At 31.5% G+C, this 25599-nt stretch overlaps 1 protein-coding gene across 8 annotated transcripts in view; it reads left to right on the top strand.

The window, feature by feature from the left end:
* Positions 1-25599, top strand: part of Csmd3 (CUB and Sushi multiple domains 3) — a 1082130-nt gene that overhangs the window by 131716 nt on the left and 924815 nt on the right. For all 8 annotated transcript variants that reach the window (XM_063257640.1, XM_063257641.1, XM_063257642.1 and 5 more), the window contains exon 3: positions 17784-17896. In XM_063257640.1, coding sequence (XP_063113710.1) covers positions 17784-17896 — 113 coding nt within the window. The remainder of the gene's footprint in view (positions 1-17783; positions 17897-25599) is intronic.

Below are 25599 nucleotides of genomic sequence, written 5' to 3'. Positions count from 1 at the left end.
TCATTTACTTCTCTTAATCATTCATTATCTCCCATAGATAATGCAGAGTCTAAAGAAGTGTCTGTTTATCTCCCAGAAAGACACTTGAGTTTTGCAAAATTCCCCAACGATAGAAAATGCACATTGGTTATATAATACCCTAAACAAAGCATTACATAGATTTGCCAGATGGATTCTTTGAATTCGTTTATGTGTACTAACACAGTGAGATATGCTACAGGAAGACAAATACTCAGTAGGTGCTTAAAATTAACCTTTTTGAACATACCATATATGTCAGATAACCCACATCATTCTCATGCTCTCACTTCTGATATTCTCTTGTATTCCTGTTACACAGATCAGAAATATAAATTTCTATAATTACTGGTAATTTTCAAGGTTAAAATGTAAGATCTCAAGGACTAAATGTTGAACCTAAATACGTTGATATTAGCTCATTAGTAGCATTTATTTACATATTTTCAATTATAATATTTTTGAAGTTATAGGTAGGAAGACAAACTTTTCTATTTTTTTAGGAGTGTTAGCAGCCAACGTAGGCTCTGCACATAAAAGGCAAATATTCTATCGCAGAACTATGACCCAACCTGGAAGATCAGTATAAAATCAGATACCTCTTTGCTAAATCTGAGCTAGCAAGTCAAGAGTGTTAACATGTATAAGAAAAAGCACCACATGTATATATAGATCCACCTTAAAAGCTCAACTATTTGCTCTCAGTTTTTTAATATTCTAAAATAATAAGAATCAAAAGAAATGTTATGTTATAAAAATAATCATGCAGTGGAGAACCATTCCTTCAAAAGTTTCTCAAATTTGATATTACATGATTTCCAGAATATTTTGAGGCCCATAAAATAATTAAACTTACAAATATTTGGATATATATAATTGATAACATTCTCAGTAACCAAGTTTACTTTAGGAATTCAGAAAATATTATAATTGTATTTTATGTTTAGAAAAAATGTATTTTATTTTTAGAAAAAAAAAAAACCTTTTTGAACCAAATGCAAATTGCATAAGAAATAACACTAAAAATCAGCAAATGAAACTGTATCAAATTAAAACTCTTCTGCACAGCAAAGGAAGAAACTTATAGAATGGAAAATAAATTGGCCAACTACTCCTGAGACAGTGGTCAAAAATATCTAGAATGGAAAATAAATTGGCCAACTACTCCTCAGACAGTGGTCTAATTTCTAAAATAGGTTAGAAACTCAAAAAATTAGATCCCCCTCAAAAGACTAAGTCAAATTATGAGGAATTGAAATGAATAAAATTTTTCAAAAGAAATAAAACTGCCCAATAAGTACATGAAAATGTGTTCAGCATCTTTCAATATTAGAGAAGCACAAATCAAAACAACAGTAAGGGTCCACATCATTCCAGAGAGCATGATTATGATCAAAAACTCAAACTACAACAAATACTGGTAAGGTAGTGTAGAAAAGGAACCCCTCTACTTGTTGGTGGGAATGTAACACAATCATTATATTTCTTAAAAAAATAAAAATAAAAACTCCATTTGACCTCCTTCCAAAAATTTTATGTCACTGTAAATTGGAAAATGATTTCTTATAAGAACTTTATAATGATGTTAATGAAAGCTTATTTGAGAATACTAATTATAGATTTGAAAGATATGAAATTAACTAGGATTCAGAAAATTTATGTGAGAATTTTTAAAATAATTTTGCATGTTAAATACAGAATGAAAACAAAAAAGATTTTATATACACACATATTCTCCCCACGCTATTAGTATATCTAGTAAAAATATTATTACTTTAACAACACACATTAAAATTGGTACATTACAGATATAAAATTTCTTTTAAAAATGTTTTTTGGGGTACCTGAAAATCTGTTTTCCAGAATCCTGTTACTTATATAAGACATTCATGGATGAGCACTGATAAGAATGCATAGAATCTGGACCTATGCCACTTCAATTATCTAAAAATGCATGAAGCAATGGTAGCAGTCTTATTTCATTTTTGAAATAACGTATTTTAAAGACAAAACCTTGTTTGTGAGTGAAATGTGATCATTTAAAAATTTCCTCTCCCTAAAATGTAATGCCCAAATAATCCACATGAATTTACTGTTTGTTCTCATACTCCTTCTGAAAAATATATGCTGCATTATAATATGACTCTGTAAAGAATTGCTAGATTAAAGTGCATGAAGACATTTATCACATGTTGGTCCATCTCTGTTCTGTCCTGCTGACTTCATTCCAGCAATGTTACTCAGTTTGCATCATCATAGAGAAGTACTTGAAATAATCAGCTTATAAAAGAAAAGTTTTATTTGGGGGCTGCAGATGCACACAGTGGTTGAGGACTTGCTCAGCATGCTTGAAACCTTGGGTATGAACCCCAGTAATTGGGGGAATAAAATAAGAGACAGACAGAGAAAGAAAAATGGCAAAGTAAATGACTATCAAAGCCATTTCAACACTGATGAAGTATGTCCAGGTTGTGTCTTGTACCTTCCTCCTCCAAGGTACAAGATCTAGATGCCAGGGTTTAGATTCAATTCCCAATAGCAATATAAATTGATTCATTAATTAAGCATAAATCGATTATTTCTTCACATGATTTGGGAATAACTAAAACTTTCTGTGTGAATCAAGTACACGATAGAGAAAATAACTTGAAAGTTTATGAATTAATAAAAATCCCATAGTTGTTTGGAAACAAGATGTTGGTCATTTCCATGAATGTATACAAAATGAATGCTGAAGAGTTTTTAATGTGCTCTTTGTGTTGAGTAAACTAAATAGTTTAGGAAATCTGTGTGGTTAAGGATAGCTTTGTTTGTCTTTGTACTTCTAATATTTAACATAATGCCAACATAATGTAAATTGTAAATTATAGCTTGACTAATAGGTCAATACCATTGCCTTAAGAAAACAATATTTTAATTTCTTTAGTTCATCTGAATTAAACGTCATCCTTTCTTAGAATAATTATTTTCAAACTTTCACATGTTGTATTAAATAATCCTAACAGCAAATCTCAAAGCGTCATTCAATTTCAAATAAAACATATTCATCCTTAATACTGAAAGTAAATATTTACAGCAATTTGTGACCAGTTTATATTCTATATGTAGTTTATGTCTGATTTAATCACACTGATTTAGCTAATATCTTACAAATAGGTGTTGCTTGTGAGGGATGTATCTTTTCTATCTTTGTAGAATGTAAAGTCTTGAAATCTGAAGAGGTTGTATTTAAATTACTTTCTTCTATTTAATGGTAGATAATTTGAAAATATACAAGTATAATTTTATTTATTATAATTCTTCTTTCTGAGTACTGATATGCTTTTATTGTATTATGAAAATAAGGACAGGTATAAATAACACTGTGTTTAATTTTATTTTACAATAACACTAATCCATATCATCCTATTATCCCCTATTCTGCGAATTTTTTATTTTTATTAAATATTTAAAAATATTTTTGGTTTTTTATAGACAGGTTCTCGCTGTGCAGATCAGGCTGGCCTTGAACTTACAATGTAGAACTCAGCTGTCCTTGAATCATAGAGGTCTTTCTACCTCAGCCTCCCAGTGCTGTGATTACAGGCATTTATTTTTATTTTTTGGATTGCAACCAGAAGCCATCCAGTTTCCTGTGCATGTTTTTGTTGTTTTTGCTTTTGTTTTGAGACTTTATAGTTGATGGAATATAGAAATATGGATTGTCTCTGAAGGGAGAGTTTCCTTAGATGCAACTTTGGCTGATTTTCTGTTTGAAGAAAATTTAGGATCTGTGACCATTAAACAGTTGGAGAAGTGATATTTATTAACAACCTATTGCTACTTTCTGTCTCTGACATTATCTGATTCGTGAAACATTAATTCTCTGTTTCTGTCACTCCTATTTTTCCTGTAGAATTCACTTCCAGAGTCTGGTTATACATTTTTCATTCAAATATTTCATTAGAAAGCTGTAGAAGACTTTATGACTTTTCTGTTCATTTTTGCTCACAAACCAAGGTACTAACATGTTCTTTTTGAACTTACTGTGTACCATTATTTTCAATCTGTTGATAGATGATATATTTTTGAGTAGCATTATTTTTATGTTAATTTTTATGGGAATTTATTTTTGTTTTCCTATATGTAATTTCAAAGACTGTTCTTTTCTTGTTTATCAACTTATACCCACATTGTAATGGTAATTGTCTATAGTAGGTATAACATTTCTTTAAGGTCTGGAAAAATCTATATTTAATTCTTCCATTTAATAAAGAGAACAGTGAGCAAACCATGTAACTTCTCTAAAAGGAAGACTACAAGAATGTCATTTCTACAGTGTCTTGTGGCTCAAATGTACATGACACAGAGATAAGTTTTCTATATGATTAGTGAGGATAATTTTAAAATATTGGTCTTCTACTTATGGTAATTTAATTCAGTTGTTTCACTTAGTTCTTTTGTGAGTTTGTAATCAGGATTGCTCTTTATCAGAGTTGATCACAGTATCATGCATATTGTTTTCAGAACCAAAGTTTTTAGAAATACAGTCTTACAGGTTTTCTGTGTTTTATTTTTCTTATTTCTTATAACAATCACTGAATTGTTTCACCTCACTGAAGCTATTGCAACATGACCTTCAGATTCCAGCAACCATGGATTACTTTATAATCATCGACATTATCTTGCAGTGTAAGAATGTTAATAAACTGATCAAGTCATAAAAAATTTAGCAAAACTAAATGAGAGTCCTAACAGGAAAGCAATAAGAACATAGGTCTAATTTCTGGATTTTGCATGTATTAATAATGGGGTTTTTAACATAAAATTTCTCCTATCAAGTCTTTGACTTCTTTATTCTCAAAATAAAATTATTTATATAGTCTTGTCACTTATGAATGGTATATATAAATATGTAGAATACTTGAATTATGGTAAAAACTTCATAAATGGCAGCATTTAATATACATAAGTTCATTAAGGTTTTATGCAAAAATTAAGATTATATAAAAGCTGTATCCAAATGATTTTGTTTACTTAAATAGTTTAATTTTGAAAGCATGGTTAATTTTCTGTTACAAGGATTCTGTGACTTCCTCGTTAGCTAACATTTCATTAATGCAGATGATTCTGTGGTATACTACATTATACTAGCAAGATGTGTCTAAGGGCTCAGAGACTACAATGAACTCATATGTAAACATTATTTACAACTAACTGAGACTTCATTGAAGATAACAATGTATGGAAAAATTTGTATATTTAGCCAACAATAATCTTTTGTATTTGTGAGGTACTGCTCAGGAAAAAGTAATCAAATGTAATGCATTTCCATATCCGTTTTATTTCCTATACTTTACTGTTCTTTTATCTCTGGTAGAAAATATAAAGAAATTACTTTCCATCTGTGAGTAGTTACTTTTCTGAATTTCTATTTTAAAACATGTATTTCTTTTCCATTCCTGAACACAATACTTGATATTCACAGCTAAAAGTTTGTTTTGGCCCACAGTTTTGAATCCCTTTAGTCAACAGTCAGCTGGCTCCAAGGCAGAGCCCGCAGACTAGAAGGCTGTGGGTTTGCAGAGGTGCACGGTCTAACTCACAGGAGCCTTAAGCGGAAGGGGAGGAGGAGGGGCCAGGGATGAGGATCACACTTCTGGGTCATATCTTCAACTGACCCACCTCCCACCAGTGCCCAGACAATGAAAGCCAGAAAGGAGGAATGATAACTGTTTCGAAGGTCTTAATTTATGATCTTTCAATTTAATTATGTTGAGTAAGCACTCAATTTAGATACGTGGAGTAAGCATCTGATTTAGCCAGGCACAGGAATCAGAAGCAGAGAGGACCCTCCTCCTTGCCCTTGTGCATTAAGCATCCACGACAGCGAAGATGTATTGTGGTTGTAAAGATTTATCACTGAAACATCACAAGGACATTATGTTGATGTCAAGTCGGGGGTGCTGAGGATTGAACTCAAAGCTCAAATATTTTAAATTTGTGCAGCACCATTGAATTACACCTCTGACACCATCCAGAATATTTTAAATACATTACAGAAGACAATGCCTGCTGAAACAGTGTTTTTGTTTGGCTGTCATGACAGTTGAGTGGGTGGTTGGTTTTCAATTATCATCGCTCTGCATTCCTATATCTCTTCTCACTTTCCCCCATTTTTCTATTAATTTTGTGGAAATTTTATTCATTTCTAAATTTTAATTCAAATTTAACTAGTTAAGTATTAGGTCTGGCAACTATGAATATAGCTATTATACATAACAGTCTACACTCTCTTAAAGTACATTTTTTGTTATTCAAACGCATTCCGAGTTATCCATAAAATCAGTAAATATTTTGGTGTGTAAATGAAGGCCATTCTTTTCGCTGTTCCCAAGAACTGACGAAAATATCGGTGACAATCTCCACATATTTGTCCAATGTACATTTACAACCTGTTTTTGTCTTAATAGAGTTAGTTTACAAGCCTAGCAGCCCATAGTTAGTGAATGTACTTCTGTTTTCTCTTTCACCTATATTTTTGTCGAGCTAAAGATAAAAGATACACTATTGTACACTACTTCTATAATTCCTGTGCAATAAAAGGAAAATTTCACTTCATCTAGAGCTGTATATGACTGCTCAAGAAATAGAAATGATGTGGTAGTTCAAAACTCTATAAAAATCATTTAAATAAATATTGTTAAATCAGTATCTAGCACACATTGTTAATTACAAATATGAAAAAGAAACACTACTTCCTAAGCCTCCTGGATATTTACTTAAAATTATACCTTTTAATTTTGCCCATGAACTAGAAATAGGAGAATCTTGCAGAATGAGAATGTAAATATTGCTTATTTCCCTGTTTGTTATTTACATTATGATGCAGTCATTGATATTTGACTATTAGTACTTACTTATTTTAATTTTTCATATTAAATATGCAGTTATTTCAAAGAGAATTTACTCTGCAACTCACGAATTATAGATGATTCTATACCTTTTTGGGTATAATCATTGGTATTTCCTTAAGCCATAAAGTATGTGATCCATTTGTGGTTATTAATAGAGAAATAAACATCTAGGATTTCAAGGATAATCTAATTTTTTAGAGTATTTGTTCTCAAGCAAATGAAACTTAGAAAAATAAATCGAAGATATATGGGTTTGTAGTTACCCTATTTTTTTTTATCACGTAAGACTTACATTAATTTGTTAAAGAAATATATGAACTGTAAAAGACTTTCCTTCCTCATGATGTTAAAAATAAAATTTCCATTAATTCTCCTAATGTTATTATGGAAATAGTAATGATTGAAATATCCTGATGGTTTACTTAATATATTTCAACTTTAGTTCCATAAATTAATATAAAGATAAAGAAAACAATGATATATCCTACAGGAGACTTCAATATTTATAACAGGTGAACAACATTTAATGCAGTTTCAAGTTATGCTTTTAGTTTCTGAAAAACTACAATAAGTATTTGCTGTAGTTCAATACTATGTCAAATTGACATTTTGTGAGGTTTTGTAAATACTTCCACAAAACTCTTACAATCTTTAAAGTAGAATTTTAAAACACTTGAAGACATTATTTATAAAATAAAAATGAAATATTTATGTTATTATATAATCATAGTTACCAATATTTGAAATTAATTATTTTGATGTTGTGAAGTGGGAAATTCTACAATTATTTCCTCTTGATTATGTGAATGGATAATTTAAAAAAAGACTTCAGAAAGAATTTTAGAAGTAATAGATTTTTTAGTCAGTTGCCCAATTTAAGATGCTTGGATATAAAATTTTAGTATTATTTTAAAATATATTAATATTGATTTTATATATGACATAAAAAGTGATCACGTGGCATAATTAAATTAATTTATAAATAATTTCTTAACTCATTAAGTAGGTAAATGATTGTATAAAAATATCTGTCATTGTTTCACTGATGAGTAACATTAATATTTTCCTTATGTTACATTTCAATGAAGAAAAATTATAATTTTGCTTAACCTAAAATGAAAAAGAGAAAAGTTTTTGAGATTCTATATTATTCACCATTTATACAGAGGTGTACGCATGCACACACGAGTGTACAGAGGTAAACATCTCAAAGTACAATGATGATAATTTTGGAGAAAGTTGTGTTGGGAACAGGAGAAATAAAAGGTTTTGTGTATCTTAGAATAATTGCTATGTTTTCAAAAACTTATGTCTAATGTTAACTTTGAAATTGAATCAAACTATTGGAAAGATGGAATTATAACTTTCCTAAATTTTAAATTGTGTGAATTAAATTTTATAGTATCTTAATAAAAATTTCTTTAATCATATTATAATAAATCTTTAACAAACTCTCAATTATATTGGTTTTGTGAAACATGGTAGTCCTTGTGAATACATATTTTACATCTCTATATCCACAAAGCTGTTAAATAGCATAGAATTTCATGATGTATCTTGATTTTTTAAAATTAAAATTGTATTTCCATCTTTGTTTACATCACTAACAAAAGCGATCACAGATTGGTAAATGATGGATAGACAGATAGATCCGTAATTAGTCACAAGTTTAAATTCCTAAAGCCACAGCAGCCTCCCTCCCACCTGCCTGAATCCCTTGTCCCTGGCTCCTTCTGTGTCTCTGTTTCTGTCTTCTCTCTACTTCTGTCTCTCCCCTGTCTCTCTCACTCTGTATTGTCTCTCTCTTCCTCTCCTCTCTCTCACTCTTTTTATCTCTGTGTGTAGTATTTGAGAATATCCAACATCGTTTCCTTTCTTTGTTGATCATAATGTTGCCTTAAGCTTACTTTAAGCAAGCAGCATGTGATGGGTCATACTAATTTTACATGCAAAATGATCAAAAGGAATGTTGAGAGCTAGAACACTAAGTTTGGAGGAGAAAAAACAACCAAGAAGAGCATAATGGCATCTACTTGAAAAAAGATTACATTTGACTCAAATACTCCAGATTTGTTGTAATTATCAATAATTGGATGCTTGAAGAAGAAAATTCTGCAAGATGTGTGAAATAACTGCAGCACTCGGAATGTGCCATCTTTCTCAGGAGTGCATAGCAAAGGAACAGACACTTCTGTAGTGGTGCTAAGTGCCATGCATTGTCCTAAGTGATGTGCTTGTAGTAACTGATGTAAGTAAGTCCCAGACTTACGAGGAAGGTAACGCTTCAATGATATTATGACAGGGAGGAAGAAGGGGGAGAAAAGAACCTGCAGATGTCACACAGTAGTAAACAGCTGCACTGAGATTCTTCTCAGGTAGTGTCTCCCCCTCCAAGACCTAGAACTGTGATGTGACTTTGTTACAGATAAACAGAGTGTGCGTGTCATCAAAATTATTATGACAATAATGCTGACATTTGTTAGACATGTGTTAGACATTTTGATGATCACTTTCAAGCATTAATCCCCATAATTATTTTATGCTTCATTTTATTAGGGGAAAGGCAGTCAACATCAAATGGATAAAAACAGTTTATATATCTTACAATCACATGCAGTTGAATACAGACTCATGAGTGTCAGCATCAAGTGCTTCCGAAAATTTTCAAATTAAAAAAGAAAAGGTTTAGTCTCAGTTATATATAAGATGAGACACTAAAAGAAATTTAAGCACCTAATATTGATTAATTTCCAGCCATAACTTCCCTTTATTTCAGGTTTTCTTAATAGTTCAACTATATTGCCTTTGGAACTACAGTCACAAGATTAAGGATCACTTCTTGAATGAATGATAAATTTAAGTGAAATATTAATGTCATTTAGAAGTATTCAGTGTAGAGAAGCAGCTGATTGAAATGGTTGTCTTCTGAACAAAAAATAGTCTAGTTATTTATCGCATGAGTCAAGGGTATGATGTTAACTGAAGATCAAAATCTAACACCACTGAAAAAATGATTTATAAATGTAAGTTTCCTTTAGCTTTAAAAGTTGAAAACAGTCTCCACCACTACTTTAGAGAGAAGCTAAATTTTCTTTAAGAGATCATGGTTTTACTCTTTATGTACATCTTTCAGGATTCAGAAAGAAAGACAAAAATCAATGAAACACTTGAAGCATGAACATATTTGATAATGAAATTGTGCTCATGAGGCTGGACCAGTATGATTAAGGAGAGCCTTTGAAACTTTCAGGAAATAAGGAATTTGTAGGGATGAAAAACAAAGCACCAATAATGACCTCAAATATCTGTAGAACGAAAATGGCAATTTTGAATGTGAAAAGAGAAAATTCAACTTTCATTCATCCTTAAGCCACAGGAATATGTTCTCAGAAATATGATGAGTCAATTTTATCACTGTGCAAGCATCCTAGACTTGTACCTACAGAAACTTAGATGATGTGGTCCAATATACATCTGGACTACCTGCTAATCTTTTATAAGCTTGTCTTTCCTGTGTATGGCACTCAGTAGTAGCATTCACCATATTTTCACTGGGTAATACACTCATGAAAGAGCACTTTCAGACCTGCTGCAGAAATGGGAAGAAGATTAGCATAAAAGTGCTCAAAGAAAAGAGAAATATTTTGAGGACAATCAATGGTAATGCATCTTTTACTATAATATTTTTTAATTTAAACATACCAAATAGGTATTTGAGCTTTGCCTAAAACCTTGAGTTTTTACTCTGTGCTTCATGTCTCCCAGTATGAAAAGGATGCATGATTCATTCTCAGAGAACAGCCACTTCTATAACAACCAGCCTGTTCCCAGGGCTTTCTGTTCAATTTAAAATTAAATGGGGCAGTAGCTGGTTTCAGCAGAGAATTCCCTGTATATCCCTACATCATTTTTAAGAGCTCTGCAACCAAAGTAAGGCTGCAAGGTAATTCACATGCAGAAACCTTCCTGAGAGTAATGAGGAATCACTGCAAGAATGCTCCTGCTATTGCACAATTTTTCTCAACAGTAGACTTACACAGAGTGCAGAGGAAAGGGCAGTGGAATTAATGAATGCAACATTTAGTGAAATATAGTGGAGTTTCTGAACTCAAAACTATCATTGCGAGTTCTTTAATTGGAAACCCTAACATTCCAGGATTTTTCTATTATTTCTATTGTTTTCTATTAGGGAAGCTTGAACTGAGGGACTCATGCATGTTCCCTAAACACTCTATCATTGAATTACATCCAAAAGTTTTATTGCTTTTACTATGTTATGGAAAAAATAAAACAATTTCAAAACAAAATAATAGGAGAGTAACAAGTTAATACACTGCGAATTGTTATCTTCAATGTAGTTGTTACTTAGAGTACAAGATGCAGGCATGAATCATCACCCAAATAACATTAGTGCAAATCTCTCTTTTTAATGAACTAAGAGAAACTAGTAGCATAAATAGTTTAAATATATTGTATTCTTTTTTCCTTCCTTCCTTCCTTTCTCCTTTTCCCAGACCCAGTTCCTCTTTCCTTTCCTTTTCCTTTTGAACAGTTTTTTCCCATTGGTTTTGCTAAGATGCACAAACTGACTCCTCCTGCTTCAGCCTCCCAAGTAGATTGCTCTCATTTTAAAATGAAACTTCAAAATCTTTCTCTCCACCCTTTCCTTCGTGCTTATTCTCCCCTTTGCATTCTTTTCTCTTTGCTATTTGTTTCTGCTCTTTCTCAACATTTTTGCTTCTAGGTATATTTTTCTCCTATGTTATTGAAAACAGAAGTGTGCTATTAATCTTTTAATCTAAAAACATAGCTTTTATTTTCTTTCTTTAGTCTGGTGAAAGTTTCAAATATTATGATTAGCTTTTAGATACAATGCATTAAAATGTGTTATAAAATAATTTGATCAATCTATTAGCATATATTAAATCATCCTTCTCTCATATGTTCCAGAAAAAGTTCCTACTGTTAAAAATAAATAACTGTGTTTGGATGACGAGACAGGTATCATTCTTATCTACTACACATGATGTTTTAAAATTTTCTGTCACATTAATCTCTGATATCCCATGTTAAGTTAGATTATTTAGAATAAATTTCATATAAATAACATTGCATTTAAAAATATACATTTTAAGTGCCTTGTTGCAAATTAAATTTCTATTAATTTTGTGGTAATTAAATTTAACAATGTTAGTTGTAATACTTCAAGAATGTCTTCACTCAGGAAGGAGAATGAGAAGTTATAGAATCATATGTTCTAAGTATTGAATGTTTAATACAAAGAAAAATCATGAGACTATTATCAAGTAAAATATAAAATGCAATTATAGAGTTTGGAATTTATACAGGAGAAAGAGACAAATGGATGATAACTAGAAAACATTAAATGAAAGATGAAAAAGCCCACCACCTTATCAAATGAGACATGATCATCAAATAATAATCATAGACTAAACCTGTTTCATAACAAAATACTCAAAAAATAATGAAATATGAAAATAAAAAATTATGTAAATGTTAATGAGGTTGAATTCAAATAATTATCTTATAATCATAATTTATATGCATTTTCAAAAGTAAGAGAAAATGATGATTATTGACCACACAATGATGATATGACCACACAAATCAAAGTTCCTCCTTAGCAAAATTAATATATTTCATCTTTATTTCACCAACTTTTCTTGATTTTACCTTTTCTTAAAAACTAACACAGAGAGGAAATTATACTCCATGATTCTTAGCCACTTGCAATTTTCCTACCAAAGTAATTTAATTTTCCAGTGGGGAAATATCTGTTATCCACTGGTGATTTTTGCTGTAAAGATATCGAAAACTACAGTCAAACAATGTTTTTCTAATGCCTGCCTCATTTATAGCTCAGTAATTTTCATGATCTAATCTCTGTCAGCCTGGGGTACTTAAAGTTATGCTGTGGATGAAATTATGCGTTTATCAAAGGAATACACTTGTCAAGAAAGTTCTATGGGCTTACAGAGAAACAGAGATGAATTAGAAATGCATTTTACCTTCACAGAAAAGTAATTTCCCTCGTGGGAATATCCATAGTGAGAAAAGAAATGGGTTGGAGTCAGAAGTTATGGGTTTGTATCTTTGCTCCATTGCTTGTCAGCTGTATTAATTTAAACAATTTACTGATCATTTCTAAACTGTCATTTCTTTCACAGAAGTCAGAGAAAATACAATTGCACTGCGGTACTTTTTCAAAGAAAAAGTGTCATTTGCTATGTGATTTCAGCATGCATCAATGCGAAGGCAATGCAGATGATAATGTAATAACAATATACACAAAACACTAAATTTCACCCACATCAGTACAAATGACTATATGGAAAAATATTGCTATGCATAAAATATTATGATTTTATATTACCTAGACAAAGTTGGTCTAGGTGAAATGCATATACACATATAAATTTATAACTCATATTTTCAACATACAAATTTATTAGTTTCACCTGAAAATAGGTTCTAGAAAATGTTCTAGGAATATGACTCTTTTTCATAAAAAGTCACTTCTTTCTCACATAATTAATCTCATAAATAAAAGGAAGATTGCATAACTTATGCACATCTATCTGAAATATGTTTAATGGTACAAGAGGCCCTTTATAAACTATATAAATTTTCTTACCATTTGTGGTTCCTTTGCATCCTTGAGACAATTCTTGATTTAATAAGCAGGATTCAGCTGACATTCACATTCTTCTAGCCCTCCATTTATTAGTTAAGCAGGTATTTAGGGAGGGCTTCGTACACGATCTGCGTTGTCAGAAGCACCTCAGGTACAATGAAACAATACAAAAATTCATAGTCGTATTGGGATATATTGACAAGTACATTCCTTAAGTTGCAGATATGACTTTATAAGTACAGCCAACTTATAAACTATTTCACAAAATTAATAAGTGTATGCAAAAGATATATTGAATAGCTATCATAATTGGCAGAATGGTTTCCCGTAGAACCTGTGACTACATTCTATCCCTTGGCATAAGAACCTGTGTGTGGAGAATTAAGGTTACAAATGTTTCAGAAGGAACATATTTAAGTTATCCACTGGGACACACTCTACTTACATGAGCATATTACAGCAGAGAAGAAGCCACACCAGAAAGAAGATGCTAAAGGGCCACAGAGGCAGGTGAGGAGTGAGGAGATCTGCCCCTGGTGCTCCAAAGAGGCAGGACCACCGCCAAGGAGGAATACGCAGATGCTGGGGACGCAGAGCAATTACATTAACTATTAGCAAGGCTATTTTAGTCTTAGAGCTGCATGGAACTGAATTCTAGCAACACTTGTAATCTTTGAAGTACAGGCTGAGGTTGCTCTGAGCCTCCAGTCTGCCATTCAGCCAGCACTTTTGTTTTACCGTTGTGAGACTAAGCAGAGAATAAGCAGAGGTATGGGCTTCCCAGACCTACATAACCGTGACTTAACAATTGGTGTTGTTCAGTTTTGAGGTAAGTTAGACTAAGAAGAGAAAAATTGTACACTTGTTCTTTATAAGAAAACCAGAATCACAGTAAACTTTATAATATCAGACCCATAAAGGAAATCTCAAGGAATTTCAAAGGATTAAATTCATGCCACGAACGCTATCTGACTATAAAAAGAAGAGATTTGCATTGGTAAGCAAATATAACTACAGCTACACCATGTACTTTTAATTTAAGAGATAAACCTCTAACCCTGAGCCAAAGCAAAAAATTGCAAAGATATTTAGAAAATAGTTTCATTATATCCCTAACAGGATACAGGTTACATAGCATGAAGAGAAAAATTAAAATCCTGAAATATACTCTAAAGTCCATTGAAACTGTTACACTACAGGTAACAGAGGCCTTCTAGAAGAATATTGATGGAAATACACTAGACAAGTTATAGACACACATTAGAATGAGTAAATAAATGATAGCGTATGCACAATGATAGCATATGGATTTTTATAGATCAAAGAAACAGGAAACAAGCATTTAATCCCCTTGTGCTCATCAAACAAGTGATTGTTATTTCAAAGAGAAACAATTACTGAATTATTTGAGTTCCCCCTGAAGTACTCCTCGTTTTCCATGGAATACCTTTGTTAACTGCCTTAAGGACTGACAGGTGAACTGTGTGTCATTAAACATAAGTATTGGTAAATATTTCCACAGGTCGGTAGATAGGTAGATAGGTAGGTAAGTAGTGTTGTAGTCAAGGGTTGTGCAGAGAACAATTAGAATCAGGACATGGAGTTTATAATTTTATTTTTATTATGGTCACCAGGAATTAACAAGGAAATGCAGGAAATCTATGCATGACACCAAAGACAGAGAATATTTAGGTAAGGGCCTAAATGCCACAGCAATGTTCCACATGAGTCCAGATGAAAGCACAGAACTCATGACAGTACCTCCCACGAGTCCAACTGGAGGTCCAGAGCCCACAAGAAGGACTCATGCCAGTCTCTTTTACCATCCGTGCCAGGAAGGCCCAAAGGTCAGTGGTAGAAGCCAGAAAGTCTATGCCAGCAGGGTGAAGGAGCTGTGCTGGTAGGTTGAGGGTTCTACGCTGGAGCCAAGAAGTTATACTCACAACAAAGACCAGAGCTGTCCTGCAAAGCACCACAGCCATCCTCAGTGACACGGAGGCCCTGAGCTCCTCCAATGACAAGCACAGTTGGGTACATGCCAGGACGCCAGCGTGAGGAGTTCATCCTGGAGACCAAGTTGCACATGTCTTCCGCTCTGGACCCAGGAAGCAATGCTTGATGTGAGGACCAAAGCTTCTCCAGGAGAACCAACAGCTCAGACAACAACTCATAGGAGAACCCTCAATGCCTCAACACCTCAACGCAATAGCTTCTCCTCCACTTCTCAATTTATGCTGGCAACTCTCCTCCTGTGGGATAACTACGCTCAGTGACATGCTGATGTAATCAGCTGGCATTAAGTTGATCATCAGTTCTTAATCCATAACAGAGAGATAGACTTTTAAAAATTTGCTGGTTTGATACTAAAGAAAAATAACAACATTTAATAACAGCATGATAAATCTAACATTTCAAGAAAAAAATAAACATTAAGAAATCTTCAACCTGCCACATAACATTTGCAGTTTCCTCACATTTAAATATCTTTCAGATATGATCGGTAGCAATAAAAATAAATGTGATTTTTTGATGCTGTTTAATGAAATGTGTCAACATTTGGAAGAGCTCTGTAACTCAGGCAATGAACATTTTTCAAACGACCCGTACATGATGATTTAAAAATTGCATGAATAAAGATGCATGGCAAGGGCAAGGTAAACCAATGGACTGCAGTGGTACAGAGTATATAATGCTTACTGATACTGTTTTAAATTCTCAATGACAGCTAACTTGTAGGTTTGATGTGCATCACGAAGGAAGGATATCCATTTCTTCTCTCTTCTAGCAACACATCTGTTTCAGTTCAGGTGTTCTTCACATTCATTAACTAATACATTGCAAAAATATGAAAAAACAAAGCATGAGAATATAGATGCTTCCTGTTAAGTTAGGCATTAATTGTACAAAATTACAATGCAATTAATATGTAAGATTATTCAGTACTGAAATTCCTGCATATTTTCATTATTTACCAGCTGTTTTCAAGTTTGTATTTCTCAGATCTGCTTTTAGTCAAAAAATTATTAAATTACAAAGACATTTTGGGGAATAGAGCTATCAATATTAGCCTACTAAATTTAATTCTCATTTTGGAAAATTTTGTAATTTTTCTTAAACTGATATTTATTTAACAATTCATAGTTTTATTCTAGATTTTTAAAGATTAAGGAAGAGATATGATTTTGCACATTTTTCTTTTAAAGTTAGTAGGTTTAATATTGGTAGGTTTACATCACACAATTTCTTTGCATTCACAATAATTTTTAGAGTCAAAGCAGATCTGAGAAAAACAAACTTGAAAACTAAATAATGAAAATACATCGTAATGTCAGTATCAATTAATCTTACATATTTCATATTTAGTATTATTCAGTAAATGAAAAATAGCAATTTCATTATATGCAATTCTTAGATACATATCAACATGTTAAGACAACAATTAAGAAGGTTAAGCATATCTAAAAAAGAATAGTAAAGGCAATTTTAAAATTCGTGCTAACTTTTCATTGGAGTTTAGAAAGGTAATGTTCCATGAATGCATATTTTCTTCCTCTTATTGTTTTTATCTCTAGAAATATGTGACTTTAAATCACCTTTCCTATAACTTAAGCTTGTGGCTTATATGCAGTGATTTTTATCAAAACAAGTAATAAATTACAAACACAGTGCCAAGCAATATTTGTTAAAAAATATGTGAAATTTTTAACCAGTATAAAATTCTGTACAATTTCATAGAACAAACTGGAACATTAGAATATAAAGAGAAAAAAAATCACTTCCAACTTGTAATTGTTTGTGTTTCAAGATTTTATATTTAAGTAGCATTTCTTTGTTCTTAAATTTGTCTAATTATATGTATTTTAGCAAGACATAATAGTAGTTCATTTGACAAAAATGACGTTTTTAAAACTGATGGCATAAAACATACTCAAAAATAATCTCATGACTCATTTCCCAAAGTTTCAATTTATCCCAATTGTAAGATCAATGATAAATATGATAGACATAATAAATAATGCTTACATTATTGAATATGTACAGTAATTGCTTTTGTTGCATGGCTTCTAAGTGGCAGGATATATATATATATATATATATATATATATATATATATATATTTTTTTTTTTACATAAAATTTGGAAATTTGACAAAATTCTCTCTATACTAGGTATAGTGACAGTGTTACTAATAACTAATTCTGCTTTGTTTTTAGATTAACAGGTTTCCATCTGCCACCACCAGTGACAAGCACCAAGTCTGTGTTCTCCCTACGTTTGACCAGTGACTTTGCAGTTAGTGCTCATGGGTTTAAAGTATATTATGAAGGTAAGTGATGGTGATATTCTTGGAACTACTTCTCAGTTTGTGTAAACCACACCGGAACTCTCCAATGTGTCCATGGTCGATGAACCAGCATGAAGAGAGATACATTCATCACACTATGTAAGATTTTGTCACAAGTTTCACTTTCTTGTTTACCAGTTAGGTACAATAAATAGTAGAGTTAGTGGACTTCATCTTTCGTTGCACTGTACCTAGGGATACGAAAATCCTGTCCTTGACTTTTCTTTGGAGATGTGACCAGGAAATTGGAAGAATAACAGAAATAAAAACAACGTGAAAGTAAAAAGGAAGTTAGGCGATTAGTAATGTGATCCAGCATCTTAAATTTATTAGATTTTTTTGGGTAGACTTTTTTTCCTTTTAGTACTGGGAATTGAAACAGGACTTTGTGCTTGCCAGGCAGGCACTTATGTCACTGCGCTGTATCCCAGGCCCTTAAAGATCTTTTTATTTATTTATTTATTTATTTATTTGTATAGAGGATGGAACTCAGGACTGTGTGCTTGCAAGGGAGGTGCTTATACTGCTGAGATAAACCCCCCACCAAGCAACATAAATACTGCTTTACTTGTCTCTTTTGCCTCCTAACATTAAAAACAAAACAAAACAAACTAGCCAACAAAAAATGGTGAACTGTCTTTGAAAGTTAGTCGAGAGGCAAAAATGTAAAGAGAAGCATAGATTCCCAGTTGCTCACCCTCAAGTGGAAAATTAACAAGCTCACCAAGCTGAAATTTTGTTTCTATTTCTGGGAATTTATTTTTTTTTTAATTTTTTTGAAGAGAAAAACAAAACTAAATGAAGCAAAATAGTAAAAGGCTAGAAGTAATACAGAATTTCAAGAGAAAAAAATATGCAGTAAGAATTCGCCAGTTAATAGATCACACATTGTCATCTCAGAAACAGTTGTCCAGATTACAAAATTAAAGCTTACAAAGTGGACATTAATACATTGAGATTTCAGACAGTTCTGTTCAATGATCCAACAAAAACTCAGCAATATGGTTCTCTATCCTACACATTTAAATATACTTGCAGTTATATCCTTTAGATCACTTTCCTTCCTCTCTTTTTTATGCTAACAATCACACATTTTGCTTTCCATTACTCCCACAGTTCTTATAACTTTTTCTTTTGAAGAGGAAAAGAAAAAAAGATGAAAAAACAAAACAAAACAAGACAGACCAAAGAAAAACCCAATGTGCAAAACAAAACAGAGTCAGTTAGAAAAGGAGGATGGACATAGTACATAATGCCAAAAAAAAAAAAAAATTACTAGGTGATCAACAATGTTTATCATTATGCCTCTTGTTATCCTGAAAAGAGTTGCCTATATCAGCTGGTATAAAAGAATTGAACAAAACAGTACAGAAGACCAAGAAAACCCACATTGCAGAGCTTACAGGACTTCCAAAGGAGATAATAGTCAAACGATAATGGAAATCATAGAATATCTGGTTGCCTTCCAAATGGTTGCCTATACCCTCAATCTTGATACTGTTAAGTAAAACAGAATATAATAAAATCAGTCAGAACAAGATGTGGAGAACAATACAGGGGTTCAAATCTGGTTAATGGGGAAACAAAATAGTTACTATATCGCAATATTTTTAATTTAGTTTTCCCTTAGTTAAAAGACACTACGAAAAATTATTTTTTTTTAAAAAGGGGAGAGATTGAGATAAAAAAGAACATAGCAATAGAACAACTTCGGTCAGAATCGAAAAATTTAAGCATCATTGTGTTTCACCACCAGATAGCCTGACATTGATAGTAGTTACCATAGTGACTCTTTCCTTGAAATATTTGAGTCTAACTTCATATACTATAGCATTAAACTTATCAAGACAGTGTGAAACCGTTCAAGAATGAGATTATTGCAGGGTATTTAGAACCAGCTAACAGAAACCGAACATCAGTTTCTATATTATCTCTTTGCCTATAAAAAATTTGCTTATACTATTGCATACATTAAAATATAATAAGATACAACATGTTAGAACCAATGGAAACAGATGAACAACAACTTGAAGGGGCTTCAAAATAGGATGATATTAAGTCAGCACTAGCTATTATGCCATCTTATTTTCTTCAAAATAGTTATTTGTAGTATCATAGACAATAAAATAAAATAACCCAGATTAAAACCATTCCAATTAATGAGTGAAAACATATGGCTTCAACCAGTGTGACTGAGAATCATGATTACCACGTATATTTCTGGGAATTTAGTACAAATTTATTTGGCAATAAAAGTTGACCTGAACAGATAGGAAGCTGTTTTATGCTTTTATTTATGTAATTTATTGTTAGAACTATAAGTTTTGTTGTTTTGTTGGTGCATTTTACATATATGCTGCTATCACATTCGTCATAGGGAATTTGGATATATCTTTTTTCCCCAGCACCTTCCTCTCCCTTCAATCTCTCTTCGACTCTTTATTTACAAAAGCTTCGTTTCCATTTTTTCCTTCAATTCTTTTTTCTTCTTTATACTTTAAATAGCGTTTCATAATTGAGAGACATCTGGATTCTGCTGATGGTGTTAAAATGTGAATAATCTATATTTTCTTTTTATTTACACCTGAAAAACTCTAATCAAAAAAAGTAATATGTTCTTGAGTATTTCAGAAAGAAATGATAGGTTTTTAATTTTTTTTGTATTGTTTAACAATAAAATTTCTACTATTTTAGGAAAAAAACTCTCTCCTTTATATATAGTAGTATCACATTAGGTTTGAAGTCATGTCCCCAGGAGTATAATGTCAAAACTTATCCCAGTAGATCTTCTACTGTTAGAGAGATACGAATGTACCAGTAGGAGTGGTTGATCACTTTTCTTTCTATTGATATAGTTTTTGAGGTGCCCAGGATTTATCTAGGGCCTCTTACACGTCAGGGAAGAGCTATGACACTCAGCTACATTCCTTGGCCTTATGTGGTTACTTTCTAGAGAAGTAATTCAAACTATAGTAAGTTAAAAAGAAAAGCACACAAGAAAATAATCATATGTAAAATAGAAATCCCACAACATAAATTTTAATATTGTGCATCTGGATAAAGTACAAAACTGAAAGTTATTTCATTTAAAGCTATATTTCATGCTAGAAATATATTCATTACTGAACAATTGAGTGAAATTATTTTCTACATTTTATATTGCTTAATCATGTTATACACAGAAGTCTGGAACACTATTTTCTATGTAATAAATTTCTGAACACACTTTTGTCTAGCTGGGGAGGAGGATGAAGTCGAAGACTTACTTTCCTCTATTGTGATTGAAATGATCTTTATTTTTCTAAGCTGTTCTCACAAAAATGAGTTTTTAAAATGTTTCCAACTTAATTCATACATACTCATTATAGCAAACACAAATTTAAGTTTAATTTTGATAATGCTGAAGAAAAACTTAGTAATGCAATAATTCCCACTAAGTTTTAATTATAAACTTGTATTCTATTAAACAAAATATAAAGATATTTTAGGTTAGTTTGTTTGTTCATAAAACACAACAATAAAGAAAATGAAGTAACTTAGGGAATAAATTTTTTCAGTGTACGATTTTGATGTCCTAAACTCATTCAACTGTTCTGAGGACTCACCATCCTTCCACAGAATCATCAGATATTGATTTGTGACAGGTATCTTTTACAATGTGTACTCGTTTTCTTCTGCTGTGTTGACATTACCAAACATTTCACAATTTTAAGCAGCACAAAGCAGTTCTGTAAGTGAAAAGTCCTACTACCTGTCTCTGACTGATTATGTGCTCAGGGTCACAAAGTTGAAATAAATATATCATTGGGCTAAATTCATATTGCAAACAAGATAAAATCTGTTTCCAAGATTATTCTGGTGGTTGGCACAATCAGTCTACTTCTCCTGGGAAGTAATACAGAGATCACTGTTTAGTTGCTGTCTGTCAGCTAGAGGGTACCCGTAGCTCTTACAGGTCTCTCTCCTCTGTCCATGGTCCAATTTGTCTCAGAACCAGCAATTGATTCATAGAGTCCCTTGGAGATGGAATCTCTTAGGTTTCTCCTTCTACTGCTGTCTGTCTACTGCTTCCTTCCTCTATATGCCTCATATTCCAGGTAGGATCGTTTGTAGGCTTTCACACAGACTAATAAAATTAGTCTTCCAATTTTAAATTTCTTAACATGAATTATCTCTATGAAGTTCCTTTCATCATATAACCTATTCAGAAATTCCAGAGACGTACTGGAGGGCAGTTGGCCTACATTACATGCCAGTTTATATATAACAGATTTCAACAGGAACAAAAGAACATCTAATGATACAGTACTTTCAAGACCAATGAGCATGCAAGTCTTAACCTGGAATTTAAAAAACAATGTCTACACACAATGTGCATGCACACACATGTAAAAATTATACCTCTACATTTTGAATCCAAGCTTTTCTTTCATAGTTACTTTAAACTACACATCTGAAGCCTGCCTCCACTACAGTAAAATTGATTAGTCATCTTCTGAAGTTTCTAAACTATATAGTTTAGCAGTGTTTTCGTGATAATCTTGATATCTCACTCTCCTTTTATAAGCTAATTTCCGTCAGTATATTAAGTTACTAATTACTTTCTTCAATCTTTAAACTTACTAAGACTTTGTCATTAGATATTAGAATTTATGAGATCTCTGTGATGCTATATATATTCTGAGCCATGGTATACGTATTATAACAGGAAATTACTGCTTTTCTGCCTACTTAGTCATAAGTTCTCTCTAGCTATCATTTTATCCTTGAAGAAACTAAATAAGAATAAAACAATCTTTTATGCAATTAAGATGTTTAAAATTATGGGGTGAATCGATATTACTATAAAAATACTTTTGTTTGAGGAGATAGCTAAATGTTATTTTTCTCATATACAATATTGAGGTAATGGTTGTTTCTACTTTCTATGTACTTCTGCTAATGATTAATTACATTTCCAATATATTTCATTGAGATAAACATACTAAGTCTCATGACAGTAGGGTGAATTAATTGCAATAGGATTTTGGTTTTCAAGGAACATTGAAACTTCACATACTGAAGTCTGCTGAATTTGCAGAGGACATGGTAAAGTAAAAGAACATATTTGTGCTAATTTGCTGTCAGCACTCTTTAAATTATGATGAAAGGCCAGTGTATAATCTCCAATTATAAATGAATACATTTATAAAATACAAATTAATGCAATTAAATCCTGGCTCAGAATCCATGTGTTTACAAGTTTTTAAATACTTATTATTGATTTCCATACTTATTTCATGTTAGACCAGAATATTTAGTTCAGTAAGGAACATTATTTCATACACCAGATTTTACATTTTCCCTCAGTAAGACGCAACTACCCAGAATGAGTTACATGTTTCCTAATTTTGCAGTGGAATAAAGTGGTACAGTGTTTTTATTTGTTGCTCAACATACAATAAATTTATCTTCATGAAGAACTGTTTCATATCAAATTCCATATAATATCCATTGATGGAAAAATACATTGATAATTCAAAAATCTGCATGACTAGGTTCATTCCAGATGTTTGAAATTTTCAATACAGAAATGACTTGTGATTTTAAAAGTAGAAAATTCTTACATTCTTTTGAAGACTATAGAGTACTTTTAGCTTGTCTAATGTAAACAGAAAATATTCAATATTACTATCCAATTTTTAAGATGTATTTTATTTCCAAGGTTTTAAATACTATTTGATATGGAGTAATTATTTATGTTATTTAACTCTCAAGAGTTTCCCTACTAATTTATATATGGAAAAAGTAATTCAATTCAAATGCAGAAACATCCCTGTGAGGGTTTCTCAGTAAACTGCTTCCCTGATTTAGCCATGCCTGAAGCTACACGTCCAAACACGAAATATCAATCAACATAAGCTACAATACAATTGGCCAGTGAAATTATATCAGATATCAGAAGATACTACATATGAGAAACAATCATCTAGATAGTGTATTTTTAATATATGCACTAACAGCACGAAATGGTATAGCTTATTTATTTGATCTAGTTATTAATAAAATAATATGTTGAAATATTTAGAAGTAGACAAAGGAAACTAATTTTAAAAAGTGATGTCAGATAATCAACAGAATGATTTAAAATGTACAAGTAGAATAAAACAATTGCTGATTTATTATATAGAACATAATGCTGGATGTTACCTGTTCTTTCAACAGAACATTCAACAGAACAGAACACACAGGTCTTAAAATTTTACATTTTGCAATCACACAGGTATTAACATTTTATTAAACTATTAAATATTGAAGCCATTGAAAATAATTAAAGAACATCTGCTATATATATACACACATATGATTAGTTTATAAACCACTGTGAAACATTTATTTCTCTATTATTTTGTATTATAGAGTCAATTGTAATAAAAGGACTAAAATTTATGAAATTACTATTACATTAAATCCACAAAAAGTAATTACTCCAGTATTTCACCCACATTTCTGTTTATTCCTCATTTAACATCACTTTTAAAATATACATGCATTAATTAATTAATTGTTTATCTTTAGTTTAATTTTAATGGTACTGGGGATCAAACTCATGACCTCATGCTTGCCAGGGAGGTGCTTATGCTGCTGAGGTAAATCCCCGGCCTTTGCATTTCTTTATTGTACCCAGTCTTGCCAAAGTAATGAATAGTTCCTTAACTGCTAATTCTACCTGAACCCTACCTACATTCTCATGAATGGCACACAGTCATACAATTCAGCTCCAACATATTTATCTCCTATGTATAAGTAACTGAGGAATATTATTATTCACATATATGATAATATGTAGGCCCATTTACTTTAAGGAGAGTAAAATCTTTGTTTCTTCCATATTTCTACAGTTTAAGAGCTTTTCATCATTTGGGTGAAACGCCGTACTTTCTTAAACAATTAAGATCAAATCTATAAAGTTTGTGGAATATTTTTTCAATTAACATTTAGCTGTCTGCAGCTGCGTTTTTGCTTATTGTTATCTGTTATATATTTGAAGCTCTTGTCACCACGTCTCAAAGCCTTTTCGCTTAAGTTTTAACTTTGTATTTTAGAGTTAATAATTACAAATTTTGAAAAAAACTAGTGTGTAACAATAAATTAATAATATACTATGGGACCTCTTACTATTTAGGGAATCATTCATTGTAGAGATAAAGTAATACAAGCAAATATATTGTGAAATACATATATAGATATTATTACATATTATCATATATGTAATAATTATCTTATTTTTGAGATGATGTATAATTTTAGAATATATATTAGATATAATATATATATTAATATATATTGTATGTATTATAATATTATATATAGATCTAATATATACATATATATTAGAATATTTAATAAACAACAAAAATTAAGAAGATGATTTCCTGGAGTATTACTTCAAATACAAATTAATAATTATATCAAGATTGCCATTATATAGCACTAAGTAAAATATAGGCATTAGTGTTCACTTCAACAAATATTCTATTAAAATCAGTTCCACAGTTAGTTCAGCAGCATAAAAATTTGATTAACAAAGCTAATACATGTATAATATTTGAGTTTTGCTTTTATTATAATCATAGTAGACTTACCTAGATTTTTTTACCCTAAAAATTATATGAAAAATTGATGATCAACAATTTTAAAAAGCA

This window comes from Cavia porcellus, unplaced genomic scaffold, assembly GCF_034190915.1.
Source record: "Cavia porcellus strain 051 isolate PalLab524CR breed Dunkin Hartley unplaced genomic scaffold, mCavPor4.1 scaffold_10, whole genome shotgun sequence".
In the NCBI taxonomy this organism is placed as follows: domain Eukaryota; kingdom Metazoa; phylum Chordata; class Mammalia; order Rodentia; family Caviidae; genus Cavia; species Cavia porcellus.
The sequence above is the reverse complement of the archived record's forward strand: the minus strand, read 5'-3'. Positions and strand labels throughout refer to the sequence as shown.